At 39.5% G+C, this 18,416-nt stretch overlaps 1 protein-coding gene across 5 annotated transcripts in view; it reads right to left on the bottom strand.

Moving 5' to 3' along the window:
- The window catches only part of LOC116729919 (uncharacterized), a 46,289-nt gene that overhangs the window by 13,448 nt on the left and 14,425 nt on the right, over positions 1 to 18,416 (bottom strand). For all 5 annotated transcript variants that reach the window (XM_032578802.1, XM_032578803.1, XM_032578800.1 and 2 more), the window contains 4 exons: positions 7,818 to 7,967; positions 7,246 to 7,574; positions 3,196 to 6,684; positions 123 to 566 (listed from right to left, as the gene is read on the bottom strand). In XM_032578802.1, the coding sequence (XP_032434693.1) occupies positions 123 to 566; positions 3,196 to 6,684; positions 7,246 to 7,574; positions 7,818 to 7,967 (4,412 nt within the window). The remainder of the gene's footprint in view (positions 1 to 122; positions 567 to 3,195; positions 6,685 to 7,245; positions 7,575 to 7,817; positions 7,968 to 18,416) is intronic.

Genomic DNA, 18,416 nt, shown 5'->3' with positions numbered 1-18,416 from the left:
ATGCAACAATTTGTATTTTTTTTTTTTATTTAAGGCAGATAGTTATTTTCACTTTCAACATAATCATATTGGGTTATGGAATCAAAATCCAGAAATTGAACTTATTTTCTGGAGCAACTCACCTTGACAGACGAAAGTGAACATATCCTTGTGATACATATCGAGCACGATCTTCTGTCGAGTGGTTTCCACCAGCTTCATATTGAAAGTCCTGGAGTTCGGAGCTGCTCGTGGGTTCTTCCACATACGTGTTGTCAGTGATGTAATGACATTTAAAATGCAGGCTTTGATGGGCGCTGGCTCCAGTTTGGTTCTCGATTTGCTCCGTTCTGAAATACTCGGCCTGTGCATCGGTTGTGAACTCAGCGTAAACATCTGAGGTGCTCGGAGGCCTTTCCGGCTTGGTTATCGCGCAGGGTGGGTGAACATGCTGGTTTTCAGTTCTTTGGTCGATGTGGTGGTAGTTGTACCCATACTTGTTTTGAACAAGACTTGTGTTCAGATCAGATGCAGCATTTTCATTAATCGGCTGAGATGATGGCTGACACGTTCTGTCTTGGTGTCTTCTGTTACGGGGATAAGGGATCTGGGATCAGTGCAAATACATATGGGACACAGTGACACTCATTCAATAATACCTCACTTTATTTTTAGGCAATACTTCATACTTTCTTTCTAAATTATTTAAAACAATAATAATACCCAATTTGAAAGCAACAAAGTGTGGTTAAAAGCTAATGAAACAATGTTACCTAGTTTAAAGACACATTGGATGCATCTGTTTAACTAATAGAAATATTTCTAGAAATAAAATAACCACTTTTGCATTATGCTGATTCTCTGTCATTAATTACAGAGTAACTAAAGAAGAAAAGAAAAGGATTTATCTTATCAGTTTTGTATTTTTCTTTCGAGAACTCAAATTATCTGTTGGAAAATAAAATAGATTTTTGTATTCATGTGTCAAGGATCTATAGTAGGGGTCTGTTTTTATATTTTTGCAACTTATTCTCTTGCTCTTCATAAATGCAAAAACAGATGCATGAAATTTCTGCAGTTATTAGAAAGATCTGTTGATGGCAGTACTGCACTGACAAAAACAAAGCAATTGCCCTCAGAGACAACATTGAGGGAGAGAGACACATGTATTAAACTTTTCTTATTTCTCCTCTCTGGGTCTCTTTTTAGCATCTGACTTCTTTTGCCTGTGACCTTTCCTTCAGTCTTGATATTAAATCCTTAGGAATATCTCAGTTTTTGATGTATTGTTGGAGGACAGGACATCAAAATCCTTGTCCTTCTGCATCTCAGAAGGACAAGAAGACCTTCTGATGAAGTATAAGCTGGGATGCTTTGTTTGGATCAAACTATAAAAGTGACAACGCATTAATGCTGAAGATTTAAATTAAAATCTAAATGCTACACTCTTTTTGTTTGCAAAATTGACATTGCGACAGTAAATAAACACATTTGTATACATAATCAGAGTCCATTTCTTCAGGCCATCCTACAAAATCTTTGAAAGATGAATAGTTTAACTGACTGGTATGACAACATTGTCCTCTTTAAGATGTAAAAGTAGCTGGTCCCACATGATTTTATTTCATATTTAAGAGGTCGTTTGATTATAAAAACACGAAACCAGAAGTCGCCAATATAATTCATCCAATGATTCATGGAAACTAGGAATAAGGTGAATATATATCCCAACTATATAGAACTAGAATTAATTTTTGCATCACATGATATCTAAAAAAGAATGTATTGTATAATTGTTGAGAGTTGACACTACTGTATACTTGAAGTATATTTTCATAGTTTGTAATACTACATCTCAAACTATTATCTAAACTGAGTGAGTATCTACAACTTCTGGTTGGCCACCAATATATTACACTTTCAAGGATAACTGCATATATTACTTTGGCAATACAGATAAACTTATATTTTGCAAAATAGAATTAGGGTTGGTTGGAGGAAAAACGTGGTTATTTATTTTTCTTTTCCATTACAAATAAGGTCAAGAACTAAATTCAAGAATAAGTTGAGAAAAAAAGTTAAATTCTTTTCTGTCAAGACAAAAATATTGAGTATAAAGTGGAAATGAAATCTAGAAGAAAAGGTGGGATTTTGAAACTGTTGTGTTCTTTCTAACCCATATTTGTCCATATGTTAGCAGAAAAATAGTTTCTTGTTATTCAATCTTATTCTAAAGTATGAAGTTAGGAGCTTATATAAACAAGATCTGGCTGTCGTAGGTGTTGTGCCAGTGCTATTTTGACTTTATTATTGACCTATTTCATTTCCACTTTTTCTCTTTTTTCATCTTTAATCTTAAAATAAGTGTAAGTGATCCTAACATTCCCACATACTATTTAGATGCAAACAAAATATACGCAATTATGTTTTAAAAACCTCTGCCTTTCAGTTTAAAGTACTGCAGAAATGCATTACTAATGCAAAATTAAAGCCAGATGGACAAGGTATTCTCTGTTGCACCTGATTTTACATATGGAAGCTTTGCTAATACACATGTATGCCAGCACCTTGTTAGAAAGCAAGGGGAGCCATTTCCATAAGCAGTGGAGGGGCTCCAGCTGTAATGAGGCAGGTAATGCATATTTAATGAGGCATAAACTGATTTATAAAAAACAAAACGCAGAGCTGCAGATCAAACCTCGATGCTAAACACACATCACATGCACTCAGATATATATGTACAGCTCTTTATCTCCTCACACCGATGCAGACATAGATTCCCATTACCCCACTGATATAGCACTCATTTTTCACTCATCCACCCTACATGTGTACACACACACACACACACGCACACACACACACCCACACACACACCCACACACGCACGCACACACACACACCCACCCACACCCACACACCCCCACACCCACACACACACACACTTTGCTATACCAATATCCTGGGGAGAACTGTCCAGCTCAATTAGAACAGGGTTGTCAGTGATGCCAATTTTTTTTTTTCCTGAAAGACTCAAGTGAAAAACTGGACAAAACCCAGCAGAAAACAGGAAGAATAGGATGAAATATATGAGATGGAATATATGAAATCTGTAAAAAAATAAAAAAGGCTAAGAATATACTGAGGTATCTTCCCTGATTTTAAAGAAATAAAACCCATTTATTAGATCAATATTTTATTTGTGGGGAAGCTTACCTTAAAACAGGTGAATCGATGTCTCCAGAAGCTTCATGATCTTCAATTTGTTGCTCCTCCATCCTTATAAATTGTGAATCATAGTAGGCCTCTGTGTTAAGTAGAAACCCATCATTCTTTTGTTCAATAGTTTCTAAATTTGTTTGTTTAAACATGGGAGCTTCAATAAGGGCCTCAGTAAAACTCAAGAGGTCAGGAGGTTCAAACCCTTCTCTTTCTTTTCTTTCATGTGGTTCCTCTGAGCTACATTTTGGCAGGGCAGTGGACTCTGTGTCATCATCTTCATGTTCCTCTTCCATTAAATCTCCAGAAAATGGTAAGTCAAGTCCTTTTTCAGTGGAAAAACACAGCTCATTTACCGGGGAATTTACCAGAGAGCTGTTTTGAGAGACTGAACTGTTAGTGAGTGCCGGGGACTGGGCTTCAGATGTTGATTGAGGTACGTCCTGACCGACTAACTGGCCTCCCCAGAGTTTAAAGTCAGCCAAAGAAGCAGTGCTTGGCGGAGGAGCTGGTGGTGAATGCCCACCTTCATCAGAATCCTCCATTGAGATCTGTGAATGGACATAGACTTCCTCTCTGGTCTTCAGGAAATGATCAGACGGATATCTTAGGGAAGGAGAGACACTTCTGGCAGCTAACCCAGACTCATTTTCAGAGTTCGATTCCTCTGTTTGTCCAAAATTTGATTGGTGGAAAGTTTCAGAGATCTTTTTTGACTGGTCAGAGGTGGACTTTCCTGGCAGGATGTGATGGTCAGGATTATAATCAAGGCTGGATTGGTAAGGATCGGTTGACTCAGATGACACGGATTTGCTTTCAGCTCCTCTGGTCTGTTGTCGACTGCTTTGCTGAGTATTCTCCAGGTGTTCATCAGGTGCAGATTTGGTGTGGGATCTCAGTGCAGTGGCAGCATAGGAGAGCATGCTGAATGTCTCCATGGGGCTCCGTTTTACTTTAGATTGCTTGTCTTCCTGTGTAATCTCATTTGCAGACTCCCTGTTAGTTTCCTTTACTGCTCCAGGCATGACAATGTACTCCATTTCTAAGGTTGAGAATGAGTCTCCATCAGAACTAGTCTCATGGTTATTCTGATGACCTGAGTGAAAACTGCTAGGGTTACTTTGTGCTTCTCTTTCGTCCATTGGAGAACAGCTCAAAGATATTTCTTCTGCTATTTTGTTTTCTTTTTGGTCCAGCTCTTGTTTTTCAGCTGGGGACCCCTCCTGTACATTGTTGGCCATTTTGATGGTCAGATCTAATGATGAGGTTGAGTCTGATCCATCATGTCTCTTTGATAGATGGCCGTCTCCATCAAACTGGCTTAGAGATAGTGACTGGGGAGTCTGAACTTGGGTTTTAGCATCTTCTCTAGGACTTTCTGAAACGAGCAGAGTGACAGTAGACTGATCTACTAAAACAAATGGAGAATGCTCACTGGATTGTTCCATCCAATCAGTGTTTTTGGACTTACTCTCAACTGGACCTTCTGTGCTACCTGTAAGATTATCAAACTCTTTGTCAAATACAAACATTTGGTTTTCTGTCTGATCTCTGTCTAGATCTGCCTGTGTTTCTCCCAGAGGATCAGTTCTCTGATTCTGAAAAAGTCTGGGTACTGCTATAAAAGGGCTAGATTGATCCTCTAGATGTATCAGGTCCACTACAGGGCTGGCAGAGTTGTCAGGGGAGGATGCACGGCTCCATCCCCCAGCTCCGATGTTGTCGTATTCAGAGGTGGATGTGACCATGCCATGAACAGGTAATTCCCATAAGTCAGTGCTTATGTGAGGTGAAGATTCAACATCTGATTGTGCAGAACCCAAGTTCCCAATTGCAGTCTCTAAAAGCTCTCTCTGAACACTTTGCATGTCATTGTTGGTCATTTCCTCCCCCTGTGATCCACTGTCGGCTGTTTCTATGACTATTTTCACATTGTGCTCAACACCTCTCCAGTCATCATCTTCAGGTGACTGAAGGTGCCCTCTTTCCTCGGTCTCAGGAGAAGAATTAGCTACCAACAATCCGACACATGCCAGATCTTTTTCATGTTCAGGTCCTTCGGGGGTTGTTGTTGTGGAGGAGCTTTCTTCCTGAATGGTGGTGTTCCACATCGCCATACCACCATTAGAATATCCCAGTGGACTTTCCAGTGATGCATCTTTCCCCATAACAGTGTTCAGCCCGCTAAAGGATCCTGCATTTTCAGACAAATTGTCTGGGGTAGTCAGAGGTGAGAGACTGTCGTCCCTAATCGTCATATTCCACATATCTAGAGATTCAGGGTAGGAGGTGGTCGTTCCGCTATCGGATTTCAGAAATCCCTTTTGGGCTGAGTACGTCCAAAAGTCTAGGAGCTCCATTTGTTGGCCTGGTCTTTTACCTTCATCCTCTTCTTTAGAAGTTTCTGGTGTTAAAGTGTCTAGGGTGAGTTTCTTTTTCAATACAGAAGGTGTTACATGTTTTTTTGCAGTAGTTTTGGGTTTTAAAAACACACCATCTTCAGGTGGCGTTAACTGAAGATCAGTCAAGGTCGCAGGGTCCCACTGATCCCTAAGTACATAGTCTGGGTTCCATTTTTCACATGTTTCAGTCTGCTCAGTGATCAAACTAAGCTGAGGTTCAAGAGTCTTTGCCCTCTGACAAGCAGCAACTGGCTTTGATATTTGGTCTACAATATCTCTTTCTGTTGCATCACCCATTGAGTCTTTTACTTCATTTAAAACATTCTGAGGACTGCCTGAGCTGCTGACCTTATTTAATGCACTAATGTCACTGGAGAAAGCTGCTCCTTGTGTCTCACTGCTCAGGTCATCCCAAGTCTCTGATAGGGATGATGATACACTGTCTTTGTGCTGTAGGCCATTGATCCTCTCGACAACATCTTCTGGGAAAAACCTGACACCACAACTGCTGGGTGGGCGGCTACCTACCAGGCTGTTCACGGGAGTTGGAGGAACCATTGTGTCCATCATCTCATTCCCGTAGATCTGACCGTGGTGATCAATTGAGGAATTTCTACTTTCTAGCCCTCCTATAGAGTTTGGAGCAGAGAAATCAATCAAGCTCATCTCATCAAGCTCTGATAAGCTAGAGCTTCCAGCTCTTCTTTCCACTTCATCAACTCCTTCTAGAGAATCCACCAGTTCTCCTTCAACTGGTAGTGGCTGGTCCCTGCTATGAAGTGGGTCAAAGCTAAATAAATTGAAATTGTCTTTCTTATTTTTGCTGGAGCGGTGCTTCCTCCTCTCAGGTGGGACAGGAGGGGAGAGAGATGAAAATCCCAGAGGAGAAGGGTTCCTCAGAAGAAGCAGTCCTGGTCCGCCAGCCGGACCTTCACCTGCTGGACTGTCGTCACTGAGGAACACAGAGCTCTCCTTGGAGGAGCGGCTGCTGCGGATGGTGGTCATACCGCTGTCAGGGCTCAAAAGCTCACCACTAACACCGACTCCCACAGCTCCCATCTCCTCTTCACCCTCTGCAATCACCCTGTTTGCAAAAATAAAGTTAAACTGTGGCAGTACTGTTTAAATCATAATTAAGTATAGTGGATCTCAAAAGAGTACAAATCCCTGTTAAAATGCCAATGTTTTGGGGATGAATGAATCATCTCAAAACTTCTGCACTCTTTAATGAGACAGTTACTCTGTAATTTAATGGAGGGAAAAAAATTAAAAACAAAAACTTGCAATAATCCAGTTATAATCTAAACAAATATTTTTCAACATACTACTGCATTTTAATTTAATCTTTTCCAACCTTATTTTGTGCACAATCTTCTTCAGACAAACACACAGTTTTTCCACTGGATTTAGTTCTGGACTCTATCTAGGGCTGGGGTCGACAACCGTTATGATCCTAAGAGCCACATTTACCAAAATAAGACTTGTTTCGAGCTTATTGTTTTTCAGTCCAACTGTACAAGTAATGCGGCACATCACAGCCAGAATAAATTCGAACATAATTTATAATGGCCTACTCTTTTTGACATTATAGACCATGTCTTTTAACAGGGGTGTGTACAATTTTGAGGTTGAGTGCACTTAATACCTTGCTTCTGTTGCCACATCTCCGTTGCCATCTGCCCTCTCTGTGTCAGATCCGTCCATGTCGTTGATGCCAGATGATCCCTGGGAAAACTCCACGCTGCCTGCTACTCCCTCTGTTGAGGAAGTCCTGCTGCTGGGGTGGCAGCCCAATACAGAGTTTCGCCGGTTCACAAAGTCCTTCAGGATGCTCTGGATGTCTTCCAGCAGCAGAGGAAGAGTACCAGAAGGACTGGATGTGTTTATTGGAATGTGGTAGACCTGGAGATTTTCCCTTTCTTCTGTTTCACCAGAAAAAGACCAGCTGGAGGACTCCTCTAGCTCAGCGCAGATCTATAATCAGAGCCAATAAATGGTGACATCCTATTTTTTTCTTGTTTTTCTATTTGTGTTTTTTTAATTAAAATTACATTAACTTCAAAGGACATCACCAAAAATACACTATGTGACATTTTTACTGGTAATATTCTGGATTTACAGCAAACTAGAACTGTTTGGCTGATTTTCTCAGTAGGTTTTAATGAACACAAAAGATTTTGAAAAAAAGGTTTTTTACACAGACATGTTGGAATTTACCTGGTTTAGGATATCTGTGTTGTTTGAGTAGACAGCCACCTGCTGGCGAGGATGATGAACTGTATCACTGATGGACAAGACTGCCACCAGAACGTCAAAGCCATTCTGGTGACAGAATAATTTCAGGTCATCCACGTAATTATGCCAGTCCTGAATGTGAGAGGGGGAAAAAATATAAAAAATACAAAAATATGACACCATTTCTTTCTACTCATCATAATCTTACAAATACAATTTTTCAATTCCAGACATTTTGCTTACATCTGTTGCTAACTTTGTTACTTTTATTGCACATTCGATTTAATTTTATTTAGTAAAAGTAGTTTCAAGTGTGTCTTCATCTGTAGTAATGAGAGACGAAGCTGTCAAAGTGCACAGAGGGGTAGAAAGATACTTTGTGATTTATTGTCTGGAAATTAACTGTTTGCTCTTAAAACAGCCACCATGCACAGATTATGGTAATTCAGTGACATCCTCTGTGATTGATGGATAGAAAGTTGCATTAATTAATTGTTTTGTTTGTCAAGGGAACTTGTTTTTTCTCACTCCCTCTGAAATGATTAACAACAGTGTTACTGCAATCATAATTTGCCACGCAGGGATATGCATAAAGTGTACAAAGTGATACTTTTGAAAACATATTTGCTTGATTTATCTACATTTGCTGTACAACTGTTTGCTTAGGGAAGTTTTGGAAATTGTTGCTGTGTTTATTTAAGTTGAACTTTCACATAAAGGGAGATATTCATAGTAAGTTAATGCTGCTTTTCACATGATTGTGTGCGTTATATGACATAATCAAGCCGTCCGCGGATATTACAACACGCGTTTCTGTCATGTTCTTTCAAAACTTGTGTGGTCCTTCTCATTACTTGAGAGTAAGTGTGTGTGTATGTGTTTGTATGAGTCCACTGAAGGTGATTGATGACTGCTTGAGGCACTGTGTCTGCCCAGGCTGTGTCAATATTAACCTGCAAGGATGAGGGGGCTGCAGTCCTCCTCCCTCTGCTCCAGCCTCCATCCCTCCCTTCGCTCACCACAATATGGCTGCTGTCAGATTTAAGAACATCAATCGTTGCACACACACACGACTGTCACTTCATTGACATTGCCATTCCTCAACGCTGATATCCTGATGAGTGCAATGAAGCCTCCCGAGATTCAATAAAACACACATATTCACTCACATGGGTATACACAAGTAAGGACACATGTGACTCCCAGCACATGCAGCTACCCAGATTAATCCACCTGCAGTTATCTACTGTAACCTGACTTTATGAGCAAACATGTGCACATAAAATCTCTATTACAGCCATAAAGGCGCCACCGTTTACAGCCCATTCTGCTAAGAAATGTTCAGATCGCAACGCTATAAGCCAACTGCATGCATCTGCACACAGAACTACACACAGGAGCGAGGAAACAGAGTCAGAAAACGAGCAGAGTGCGAAGCTCTGCGATAACACGCAGGGCGACAGTCTGTCTGCCATTTGGTTCTTAACTGAGTAAATTACTACTCATATTGCTGCCCCTCCTCCTTCTCCCTCTGCCACCCCCAGACACACAGATTGCCTTTTCTTATAAATTATCAACATGTTAGATTTAAAATCCACTTGCTAACCGTCTCTAGGAATATTAAGATGCATGCACAGAAACCAGTTTTTCTTATGCCAAGTTTTGCTGAGATATTGCAGTTTTCCTGCTGAACCCCAAAGTTTACTCCCAATTTATTAACTGACATGTGTCTGTTTGAGTTGATAGTCAACAGAAACTGCTGCGGCCACTGATACTGTACATTATATTACCAAATGTATTGGCTCTCCTCTTTAAACTGTTAATTTCTGGTGCTTCAATTACTTTAATAGCCACAGGTGTGTGGAATCCAGCACCTACACAGGCAAACTGGTTCAGACAAAGCATGGGCTCAGATCAGAGGCTTGGTGAACTCCAGTGTGGGACCAGGATAGCGTATCTGACAGAGCATCTTTGCATCATAGATGTGAAGCTGACAAATCTGCAGCAACTGTGTGATGCTTTCATGACATTATTGGCGCAAATCTCTCAGGGATGTTGAATCTTGGCTATAAATAATTAAGTCAGTTCTGAAGGCAAAAGCACTGGCACGGTGTCCACGATAGACACTGTAAAGTTTAAGACTTTACAGGATGCCTGAGCTGTTTTCCTATTTGAATATAAACTTATTGATTTGTCCATTTATCAGATCTTCAGCATAAATGAGATTATACCTGCCTACCTGTCTCTCTGTCGCACTTTGCCTGTTCATATCCTTCATATCCGGCTTCATCTTTTCTCCCACATGGATCTCAACGCACACAACATCATGCATGCACACCCCCTCCACCCATACCCCCCCCACACACACACTTCCTCCCGCTCTCATTGGTTGCCTCCACTCCACAGGTGGCAAGTCTTTAGCGGCTGCGTGCAGCTCTCTCAACCTGCCGTCATTATGCACAATAGCCTTAGGTACGAAACTCAGGCCTCATAACTCACACCCTGCGTGCGTAAATTCCCGTGCAAACACAGTCAAAGCAAAAACACATTTCCTGCTGTCGCCAACATCTCTGGCAAAGAATTAATCAAGCGTTCATCCATTTAGGCTCTTTGCATACCCTTTCCGTCAGAACACGGAATGCTAAGAGAGTTGCGAGTTCTTCTCAGGCGATCGTTTCGCCACCCTGATGAATCCATCAAGCGAGGTTTGATTTATATATCTGTCTGTGATCACAGCGGTACAGCTACAGTAAATGGGGTGGCAAGGAGCGAGCTGACACCACCCTGCTCAAACACACACACACATGCAAATGTGCACACACATGTGCGCTATATACCATTTGCAACACACATACACACACACACACTCCCATACTAACAGTCATCACCTCCTGTTCACACTCAAGCTCACACAAGAATATTACTGCTTATGAAGTTTTTGGAGAGGAAGACAGAAGAGGGGAGGGTGGCATTTAAGTTTGCAGGCAGAAACCCAAATGTCTCTCCGTCGATTTCATATGGGCCCTCTCCACATGCTTCATTCACTCAGCTTTAAGTGTAGAGATCTGGGGGCCAAGATCTAAGCACTGACTCTATAAATGTTTTGCTTTGTTATTTGTTTGCCCTCAAAACCCATGGAAGCCACAGGGGGAGAATGAAGATGGGAGAAAAGAAGGAGTCAAAAGATCTTGTTTTCTTCCTTTAGATGAGATGATGAGGACAAAACATAAGTGCAAGATGTGCAGGATGCAGAGAAATGACTGTGGTGTGCAGCAGTTCTCCAAACTTGTTTAAATAAATGATATGTTTTTGTGCAATGTCTTATTGTATCCAATAAATTTAAATTTAGGAGTGGAATAATGTTCTTAATGGACTTCTTGTAATAGAAACAATTGGAGTAAGTAGAAAAATAGAAGAAACAAGTTAAAGATATGAAAATATTTATTCCAAATTAGAATTATTAGATCATTTTAATCCAATTTACAAAGCCTAAGTAAAGCCTATTTCATAGTCTACTAAGTTATATCCCTGCTGCACAGAAAACAATAAGAAATTAAAGTATTATCCAGTAGAAATCTAGAGAATAGGAAAGGCAGGCGGGGCACCCTGGATTCCTGGTCTTCAATCTTAGTCCCTAGGAGGCCCACCCTGCACCTGCTGTCTCCCAGTGCTTCTCATCAGAAAGGCATTTACCGAGTGCCGTGGCTGCGGGCCCCTTCATTAGCAAGCATAATTATTTGTGCAAGTGGTGTAGGGCAAAACTGGCCCTGCATAAACAAACAGAAGGGCCGGAGGACTATGAACAAACAACACATTAGAGACATTCAACGTCGCCAAATAAAACCCAAAACTAAGCTGATAGAGGGAAGGACATATACCTAACCCGTACAAAAATAAAATAAATTTGTTGAATTAGTGAAAAAGATGTTTTCTGGGGACAACCAACAAGGAAGAAATCCCAGCTGAGGGTTATCTCTCTTCAAATATATGATTCCTATGTCTTCAGGAAACAGAAAGGAGTTGAGAAGGGAAATACAAAGCAGTCAGGATGATGAACTTCTTTTCAGAGCTCTGACAAAAAATTACTTTCCTTTCAGACAGAACAGAAAAAATTAATTAGACCTAAAATTTTGCTAACACTGATTATACACAGATTATAGTCAGTACCTGGATTAAAAACAAATTACATTTATCACAAATTCCACAATTTAGCACTTTGTTATTTGTATGCTTGTCAAAGTCTATCATTATAACCAGATAATCCACCTCTTCAGGCTGCTTGCAGCTGCAGAAAGTTGTACTTTACTACTTAGAGTCCTTTACTGGGATGTATAGGTAAGTTTTGGGAATGACGGAAAACAGCAGTGAATGTTTCTGTTAGTCTGAAGGTCCATAAAATAAGTTATTTTTTCATTTAAAAAAATGAAGAAAAATGAAAGTTTCATTAACTTGGGAAGATTTTTCCACTCTATAAAATAGTTTCCATAGGATCATTTAATCCCCTAATTTTTTCCCTGTTTCTGTTGTTGAAGTTAATAAAACAATAAGAAGATAAAAAAAAATAATGACAATAAATATGTTTTCTTCTTTAGATGTTTGGGTAAACCAACTAAAAGAGAGGGCACTTTTGGAGGCAGACCTCAGAAATAAATGGATGCTGCTTTACAGAAACATGTAGCTAAACTAAGATTTGAAATCTGAAGCATTGCCTTGAAAAAGTGTTCAAACTCATTGAACTTTCTCACATCTTGTGAGGTTAAAATAATCAACTTCATCAGCTGGAATCACTTTTACTGTGATCCATCAGACCAACTCAAACAGTGAGTAACTGTATAGAGGAAGGATAATGAGACAGGATTTTTAACATGCTTTGCAACTAAAAAACTCATTTTTTCTGATACCATTGAGGATGAATATTCAAAATATCTTTGAAAGTCACTGAATATGCTTGAAAAGCTGAAGCCTGGTCTCTTTAAATAGCTGGCAGAAAATGGACGGATTGGGATACTGAGAGGTAAACAAATACACACACGGTGGTCAGACTCACACAGAACCACAGATGATTGATTCTGTTTACCACACAGTAAAAACAAACAACATTACAATCATTACAGTATCTTGTAGAAACAGTGGATTGTTGTATGGACACTAAGTAGGGAATAAAACTACAAGGAGTTTTCTAAAGTACCGAAAGAGCAGTGCTGAAATGCCTTTAAAAACAGAAAACAAAGAATTGTGGGAACATATTGCATTTCTTGGATGTCCATGTTAATGTAAGCAAAAACACATTATTCTCATGTTCGGGAATCTGTGTGTGTCTGAGGGCTCCTGTCCTTCCCACAGTTCATCAACCCCACAGCATGACGACTCTTCATCCAACTGCAGCCTCATCTGCCAGCGCTAATTTTTGGGCTGTGAAAAGCTCCGACACACACCCTCTGACACGACTGTGGGAAGATTGTGTTTTTGTTGCAATCTGCATTCATTAATTCGAACTCTGCCTATCTGAGCATAACAAAACCTTTTACACCATCAAGAAAACATGTCAAGCGGTGTTTGCAGCAACTTTACTTGTGCTTCTAACTTCCATTTCTTTTACACTTTCAACTGATTCAACCTCTATCGTCTCATGTAAATAATTTTTTTAAAAGAAAACATAGATGCGTCGCTGCCACCACAAGTATAAGAGCTAAATTTGGTCAAATATAAACCCTTAAGGGGCATGCTGTGGTGGCGCAGGGGGTTAGCACGCCCCACGTTTGGAGGCCTTAGTCCTCGACGCGGACGTCGCGGGTTCGACTCCCGGTTCCGACGACCTTTGCCGCATGTCTTCCCCCCTCTCCTCACCCTCCTTCCTGTCTGCCTACTGTCAAAAAAATACGAGCCACTAGCGCCGCAAAATCTCTTGGGAGAAAAAAATGGAAAAAAATAAAAATAAAAAAAAATAAACCCTTAAGATTGTGGCCCAAAACAATTAAAAAAGCACACACACAAATAAAAAATCAAATTGAAGAAATTCCTGAACTATTTTTCAAAGAGACTGAGATCTAACAGAAAAAATAAAAAATACCTTGAAGTTTAATCCACAACAATCCAAATCCGTGTAAGCGCTATTGTCACTTATGATCTTGAAGACTGAAAAACCACCCCCAAAAAACCCACCTATTTATCTTCTAATGATACACTTTTTAGATGGCTATACCATAGATTTATGGACTAGAAGGTATTACCTAAAGTCTTACCATTTCCCATGCCAAATTTGGCAGCAATAAACTAAAAAAAAAAATTTACTTTGTCTAATGACACACCTATATAAATGTTTATTAAGGGCTATGACATTTAGTCACTCTAACAGATTAAATGCATAGAACCAGTGTGGAGCTGATGCCAGCGTCAAGGTGAGGCTGCAAAAACCATGTCCAACTTTCATCTGCATTTAGAAAAGAAGCATAAAAGTTGTTGAAGTTAATGTAAGTGATGCCACAAAAGCACCCAGGCATATTACATCTAAATCTGTACAAGAAATACACATGATTTAAAGCCTTCTGAGAATGTATAGCTCCTCCTGATGCCTCAATGCTATATATCCCTACAGACTTCCAGGTAACAGTTTTCCATCAGTCAGATGTCTTCTGCTTATTCTAGATTACGTCTAGGAAGTTAATGTAAGTGATGCCACAGACTTTGCTCTCTAAAGCGAAACTCTCCAGCTCACGGGTGAAAGCCAAGGATTATAAGTCTCTAAAGGGAGGAATTACGATCAAATGCCAGCCTACTTTAAATTACTCCTCTTTTTCTGACTACATTTTTTTCAAAATGTAGACAGGTAGTTCAATTTTAACTTCGTCTTTTAGCTCAGTTCTTTCTTCATCAGCTATACCTGATTCAATGCAGATGGGCCCCTAATTTACTTGCTCATCTGTAGTCTATCATCATTCATGAACAAGACCTCAGATACTTGATGACCTCCACTTGAGGCAAAGAATGGATTACCACCAATTCAGTACATCATTGTCCAGTAGAGAACCATGGCCTGCTCATGCGAAATAGGCTCTCATTGACATAGACACACGGCAAAAATTGCGTCATTTTGTTCGTAGAGAGGCATCCATCTGCCAAACTCTCACAAGGCCCGGGTCAAACTATTTCAACAAAGGTCTGTGCAAAGTGTTGTGTAGCAGGTCAGATGCAGCTCCTTGCTTTGGGTTAACCAGGAGTTGATCGAACCTACAGCCAAACCCGGGTGCCAGTCACTCTGACAGCACCACAACAACTCACACACATTACTTCCAACAGTGGTTCTGGAGCTCTCTTCATTTGCACTTCCATTGCTGAGCAGCACCCAAGCTGACTAATGTATGTTTGTACAGTAAACAAAAATACATTAGTCAGTGTATACGATGTGTCCATATCGTTATCCCACACCACAATCTTTCCCTTTGCTAACTAGGCAATCACTGCCATCAAAACCTCTAACTCAGTCCTCTGTAAGTGCCGTCTCTCACACACACACACACACGCACACACGCCCGCATACACAGAAGTCTCTCTGACAAACACACAGCACATAAACCATTAAAGACTAATTGAATCTAATTTATTTAGTTTTCTGGAAAGAATCATTTAAGGCAGAACTTCCCTAAGCCCTCTCAATAAATGACTCTCATACCGTTTTACTCTCTTTTCAAACACAATTAAAAAATAATATATAAATATATACACATTGCAAATGACATGCATATGAGGAGTTCATTTTGGAGCCCGATCTCAGGTCATTAGTAACCCACCATGACGCTGTGGAGTTGGGGTCCGCTGGCGACACGCAGGCCCCTGGCCATTTATTCTATATTAAGTCTTTAATGGGCCCTCTCGCTCTCTCTCTCTCTTTCCCCCCTCTTTTGGTTGTTCTCCATCTCTATCTCTCCCTCCTGACACACAGCGTGTAGGCACAGCGCTGGTAAAATATGCACAGAAAGTCCGGTGCGCACACATGAGCAAAGCCATTCAAATGAATGGTTATTTATTCGCTAAACGAGGATCTGGGTGTTTAATGTTCCTTGGACGTTAGGTAGTTTTCTGGGGGAGGAAGAGCCATACCCCTACGGCTACAGACATCATTTATTTTACACATAGCCTAATACCGCATGCTAGGCAGCCGCTGAGAAAAATGGGCTTTGAGAAGGAAAATATAAAAGAAATAATGAATGATTTTCTTTTTTTTTTTTTTTTGCTTAGTGGTGGGGAGAGTGAACACATTAGAGGTTGTAGCAGGGAGAGAAGCACGGGGTAGACTTAAAAGCTTAAACCCTACTTTGTTTTGTGTGTGTGTGAAGCAAGGCGAGCCAGCAACAGCGAAAAGAAGTCAACACTAACGTTACACAAATGTGTGTGACAATGATGGCCCGTTTCGGTGTGCTTGTTGGATTTTTGAATATCAGCAGGGAGGATGGTGATACATCACTGTGTGTGAGGCTTTCAGGCCTCCATCTACATCTCATCAAAATGCAGAAGAATAAAACTTCAGAGGGGCTCCTCAGCAATAACAAAAACACCTCCAAAAAGTGAAGCAGAGCAGGTGTAATGCAACCAAAACAATAAAATCACCAAAAGTAACTTTTTTGATAAATGAATGAAAAATAAATGATCATCTGTTATCTGCATGTTTCTTGGGCATTCATCCATCATTTAAAAGACAGAAAATCATTAAATGCTTCTAGGAAAAAGTAGATGGTATTAAAACGCAGTTTAATCAGCATGGTGTATTAAAATAATTTGACTGCAGCTATTAAAGTTAATAATTCTTGTAATAACTCAAATTCCAATGCAAATTGTAAATTCTTGGGTTTTAAAAATCCGTATCTCAGAGAATAATAAGCAAATTCAAATACTGACAAAACAATATCCATGTGTTGTGCTGAAGAACGTTTCAGATTTGACCTTTCACCCTCCAGAACTGCTTCCTCCAGGTCACTGGACCTGGTTTTTGGTTCAAAATGTCCTTTAATGAATTATTGACATTTAGTCTCTTTCCATCAAGACTAACTAACCTGTTAATTTATCTTCTGCCACCGACTTTTCCCAGAGAACCCAGGACTGATGGTCATGTCAGATTCAGTTGCATTAATTGTGTTTTTTGCTACATTTATCTAATTTTATGTGAAGTTCCTTCAAAATGTAACTTTTGGTTTTCCTCCATATGTGCTCTTTCTTTAAGTGCTTTTCATCCCCAGTTCTATAAGAGATCCAGAGGAAGCGACATCCACATATTTAAAATCTTTGTGCCAAGACAACCAGAACTGCTGGCCTGTTTCAAAGTGATCTATGGCAGACAGAATTAGATTAGGAAAACTGACCGTCGATCCAGCAGAGAAAGAGGGAGGTGGTGAAACCACCAAAACTCAAGTTTGCTCTACGAGACTCAATGGGCTGATTGGACCAAAGTGAAGCTCTCTTTCTTGTTCCCTTTGGTTTTGCTGCTGAAAGCTGATAAATCAAACCTTATAATGATAATTAGTTCCATCTTGTTTCACTTCCCTCTCTCATATGAATGTAGAGATCACACCCAAAGTTAAAGTTAAACTCCATTTCCTTGGTCTTCTGAGAAACTAATAAACTTACAGTAAATGTTACATCCATAATACATTTAGGAACTTTACTCCTACAAATTTCCCATTTCAAATCTGCAATTTTAGTTTGAAAACTCAATTTTCAGACTAAAATTGAATAAATTTTTAAACAGTCTGGACCTTTGAGCAGAAAACATGTACAAAGTAAAGATTTATTATGCGTATGTTCAACAAATCACACTTGTAAGGTTGACTTTCTAATCTGGTATGGTGGTAAAAGACAAACTTTTTTAGTATTTTCAGAAAAATTATATTAGCCCTTTTGTATTAGCCTTTTGACAGTCTTTAATACTTTGAAAATCTGTATTGTGGATCATTAATTGCAGATTGTAAAGCACAATTTGTGATCTATGATCTAATTTTTGTTAGTAAAAAGTAATATTGATGAGTTGTATGTCAGACTACTCTTAGGAATCTCAGACTGAAAAGCAGCATGTGTAGATTAGTCTTTGGCTTCTTTTAGTTACTGAAAACTCAAATCAATCAATAAGTTTGACAAAAATGTAAGTTTTGATGTCATAAATGAAAGATAAAATATATTATTTAGCAATAAATCAAAGTAAAGTCTCCCCTTTTCATAACGTTTTGAATTTTGTTTCAGTTGATGAAAAACGTAACAAATTCTGCAATAATTCAAAATAATTTCTAACACGTTCTTTCAGTCAGAAAACCAGCCTCTTTTAATAATAGTTTGCAGAACAGCATTAACATTAGATATTATTATTTAGCTATGTTTGTGCGGTTCTTGAGCTTAATCAAATCATTAGTAGGCACAAATTAAGTTGGTTAATAATCTCGAATAAATTGATTAATCAGGTTCTGTAAATTAACTTATGTGCATTTTTGTGCTGATTCTACATAAATCTTAACTGTGAGAAAGCTACTTAAAATTGTTTGCTTCTTTTATTCATAATCAAGACCCTTAAATGTGAAGAAGAGAAAAATTTCTCAGATT

The sequence above is a fragment of the Xiphophorus hellerii genome, chromosome 12 (assembly GCF_003331165.1).
Source record: "Xiphophorus hellerii strain 12219 chromosome 12, Xiphophorus_hellerii-4.1, whole genome shotgun sequence".
Classification (NCBI taxonomy): Eukaryota; Metazoa; Chordata; class Actinopteri; order Cyprinodontiformes; family Poeciliidae; genus Xiphophorus; species Xiphophorus hellerii.
The sequence above is the reverse complement of the archived record's forward strand: the minus strand, read 5'-3'. Positions and strand labels throughout refer to the sequence as shown.